This window comes from Chelon labrosus, assembly GCF_963514085.1.
Source record: "Chelon labrosus genome assembly, contig: SCAFFOLD_338, whole genome shotgun sequence".
In the NCBI taxonomy this organism is placed as follows: Eukaryota; Metazoa; Chordata; class Actinopteri; order Mugiliformes; family Mugilidae; genus Chelon; species Chelon labrosus.
The window spans coordinates 1-4,000 of record NW_028181505.1 but is presented as its reverse complement, the minus strand read 5'-3'; the positions used below and the strand labels follow the sequence as shown (position 1 = coordinate 4,000).

General features: G+C 41.6%; 1 protein-coding gene across 1 annotated transcript; it reads right to left on the bottom strand.

Annotated features, from left to right (window-relative positions):
* Positions 1–4: 4 nt before the first annotated feature.
* LOC311509989 (axonemal dynein light intermediate polypeptide 1-like) lies at positions 5–1,627 on the bottom strand (the record flags this gene model as incomplete). Its single annotated transcript, XM_084575448.1, has 5 exons — positions 1,370–1,627; positions 896–1,032; positions 649–818; positions 321–499; positions 5–61 (listed from the first exon to the last, which is right to left on the bottom strand). Coding segments are annotated over exons 1-5 (624 nt in total), but the record flags the coding sequence as incomplete, so codon positions are not given.
* Between the last annotated feature and the right edge of the window lie 2,373 nt (positions 1,628–4,000).

Here is a 4,000-nt window from a genome sequence, read left to right as displayed (position 1 = left end):
TAGCTTCCTGTTCGTTCAGTTGTGTCTTCAGGTCTTCTGCCTCATTCTCCAGATCTGCAATCTAACAGACCACACTTGTAGGTTAGTTTCTGACACAGGGTCAATTCTGTAAAAAAAAAAAAAAAAAGCTACTAAATCACTGTAAAATAAAGAACTGCTGCTCTCTGCTGGACTTGTGACTAAATGACAGACTTAACTGTACTACTGCTGCTTCCGTTGAGTGGCAAATTAAATCTCTCATCTACAAACTGCCGCAAAAACATGTTGATTTTTGTGCTCCTGTGTCCACTGGCTGCTGATAAACAACACAATTCCCTTACTTTTTTTTCCATGTCGACCACGTCCTGCTCAACCTGCAGTGCTTTCCTCATGCCGAAAGCCATGCCACTTTCGTACAGTTTTTGGAAGGCAGCAAAAGTCATTTGAATCTCATCTCTGACCTGCGACAGCAGCAGGCCTCTTTCAGCGCAGTTGATGGTTACCTGTCTGATCAGCTCATCTTGAAGAAAAAGAAACCAGAAGGATCAGATTGTATAGTTTGTCTATGAAATGATTTGTAATAATATGCCCAATGATGATAAATATTGCAGTTCAGATCTCAAAACTTGCTAGAATTTGTGTTCACCAGCATCTCAGTCATCTCCTTACCAAAACACTGGGAATAGAGCTCCCTGCGGATGGGGCAGATTCCCGTGTGTCTGGCTTGTCTCTGCTGCAGCCTCAAGTTCAAGAGTTCCTCCAGGTGAATAACATCTGCTCTTGAACACGGTGCACTGGACACTTGCTGCACCCACAGTTGGTTTCCCTCCGCCCATTCCCTGCAATCGCAGGAGTTGAGAAGTTTGATCTTGTTGAACAATATATCGTAGAAGAGAAGAGGAGAGAAGAGCTATACCTGGGTGGTAGGATGGCGTTCAGGATCTCCTCGTTCTCCTGCTTGGTGGTGTCATTAGCAGCTGGTTTTGGTTTAGGAGGTGGTGGAATGGGTGGAGAGTCAGCAGGCTGCCGAGGGCTCAGTCTCAAGGGGCGTCCCTGTGGTCAAAGTACTCTCAGTTGTTGTATGTACTTAACAATCTTTAATTAAGTTAGATCTTACAATTAAATGGCAACAGAATGCACTCAGCCCAGGTCTACACTCAAACTGTTTAATTTCAGTATTTGCACCATCTGCAGGTTAGTGAGTGTAATATAGAATAAATAGATTGATTAAGTATAAATACTATGGAGCTCAGATTTAGTTTTTTATTCACATGAATCCAGGATTTGGTGTGCTAAGGGTTTAAAGTGAACCACTTCAGTCCTAGATCTGATATTACTTTAGCCTAGTATGAATTAAACGGGACTGGCTTAGTTCACTTGGTAAACTCACCTTTGGAGATTTTCTCTCTGTGCCTTTGCTGATCAAAACTGCATTGTCGTATTTAAGGAGAGATTCGGTTGGTGGAATCATTGTGTTTAACGATTTAAAAACAACACAACGAACTAACACTCTGGGCCGACACGCTTGGCTATTTTCACTGTTTGCGTTGGCATGGCAACAGCTTCCTGGCGTTCCACTTTAGTTTATTCGAGTGGAATCAGCGGTTAGCTTCACGAATATCGTAGCACTGTTTATTTTTTATCACCATTTTCAGATATATTGCTTAATCAGCACAAAAAAAGCAAAATCGATTTCCACCTTTTAATTCAATGTGCTTTAAAGTTCATGTATTATAGTTATAAAGATAATTATTAGGGATATGTAAATGGGAAAAATAACGCCCGCTTCTCATTACTTATATTTATCTACTTATATATTTATATAACTTATATTTTATAACCCTAACGACATAAATCGTCTTGGCGGAACCGACGGGTGATGGGGACAGTGTCACACCGAGATAAATTCTCGGCGAAACCACCGGAAACGGAAGTAAACGATCTCGACAGTCGAAGTTTGTCACACGCAAAGGGTTTTGTTTTGTTTTTTTGTGAGCAAGACGACATTTTTTGGTCATATTAACGATCCAAGGAATATAATAATTTAGAATGGCCAAAGAAAAGCGACACAGGAGACGGGATTCCCCAGAGCGGGAACCTGAAGTCAAGATAAAGCAGGAGAAACTGAGCCCTGGTAGGCCACAGAGATCACGCCGCTCGCGGTCGAGATCCAACGGCAACTCCAGTCCACAGAGGAGAAGAACGAGCAGGTAAACCACGAAAAGTTACTCTGTCGCCTCGCTTTTTACACGACAGCCAGCAACACAGACAGGCAGTCTTTGAGTTTATAGTTTATAAAAAGTTGTTTGGTTCGGTTGTCACGCACAGCCGACACTAGTTGCATTTTAACTGTTTTCAATAAATTCCCGATGTAAAGTCGCCTTATAGTGTCTTGCGCTTTTCGTGTAGGTCACCTGCCAGGACGAGGGACCGATCACCGGGTAGAAGGGAGACCTCCCCCGCCAGGCGAAGTAGCAGATCTCCCAGAAACAGGAGAAGTCGCAGTCCTCATCGCGGCGGCGATGCCAGAATAAAGCGGGTGATTAGATTATACATTACTGAGAAGCAGACTTTATAAGACTCAGCAGTGCCATGATTGAAAAGTGGCCACTGTCTGCTATGCCGTGCAAAACATGTAGACCCCCACCACTCAACAGCAGCGGTACACAGGATTTCAGATGGAAATGATTGTTTTAAATTTAGTCTGAGACAAGTCTATGCACACATGAAACATTTGGCTACAGTTGTCCAAGCTTTCCGGCATATGCCACTGAAGTTTCAGTATGATTAATAACATAATTCTCTATTGTTGCAAGCAAGACAATGGACGTTTGTTTATTGGAACAAACTGACGTGATATTTAACATGGGCTGGAATCTGGCTTGAGTACAAAGTGGGAAACATCTTGGTGCCCTAGAGACCCTCCAAAAACCAAGGACTCTGTGCAATGTAATGCTTACCTTGAATACCAAAATACCAACAGGATGAGTTTTCTTTCTTTTCTTTTTTCTTTTTGTTATTGAATGCACTGAGAGAAATTTTAGCAACTGAATCACTGAAATCTTCTGTTTGCCTCCAGATAGGCTTCTCTGTCACGTCCCAATCCAGCCATGGTTGTAACTAATGAATATCCTCTTTTTTTGATGATTATTATACTATAATCAGTTAATATTGAATTGATTAATGGTCTGTTTCCATGAAAGAAATGTGACATTTTTATAAATCCAGCACTAAAATTCCAAAGATATTCAATAAAGAATGTTAGGATGTTTTCACACCTACATTTCATTCTGATTCAGGGAATGGTGTGATACTATAAGCTACCATGTTACTTTTAACCTAGATTCATTTCGAGTTCGCAGGGCACTCGAGACAAAGTTCAAACACGCCCTCAACCCTACGTGGTTGCAAAAACGTTTGTTATTGGTCATAATTTTGCGAGAGATTTGAATTTCAGGAAATTCATAAATAATCAAATCAAAAATGGAGCAGTGAGGGTGGTTACTGGCATGAATTGCTGTTCTTTAGTTCATGTGCCAGTGTTTTGTAAACAAACCACATTCAGTTTGATCAAGCATCCATGCTACTTGTAGAAAACATTTTAAGGATCACTACTGCTGCCAGACACATCCAAAGGAGAAGATGCGCCCTTGAGGCAGTCGTATCGGCCCGTGAGTAGCATGTGATCTCACTGCAAACAAATCGCTCCAGGGAACGATTGCAGGCCGACAGAGATTACCCACTCTAACCGATCTCAGCTCAGTTGATTTGTTCTTGGATTTGTTCTCGTTGCTGTGTTCACATCTGCCCAGACAAACCTATCAGGGAACACTGTCAGTTTCAGAACAACAAAAGGTATGAAAGCTGTCTAATACAATATCTGCAGTGGTAAATGTGCAGATTCTTCCTGTGCTGGACTGACTTTTTTTTTTTTTCTTCTTCTTTGAATGCCCTCTTTCCAAAAATTTTACAGGAACGAGATGATCATAGAGCTGGTGGTGATGAACGGAGAAGAAGGAAC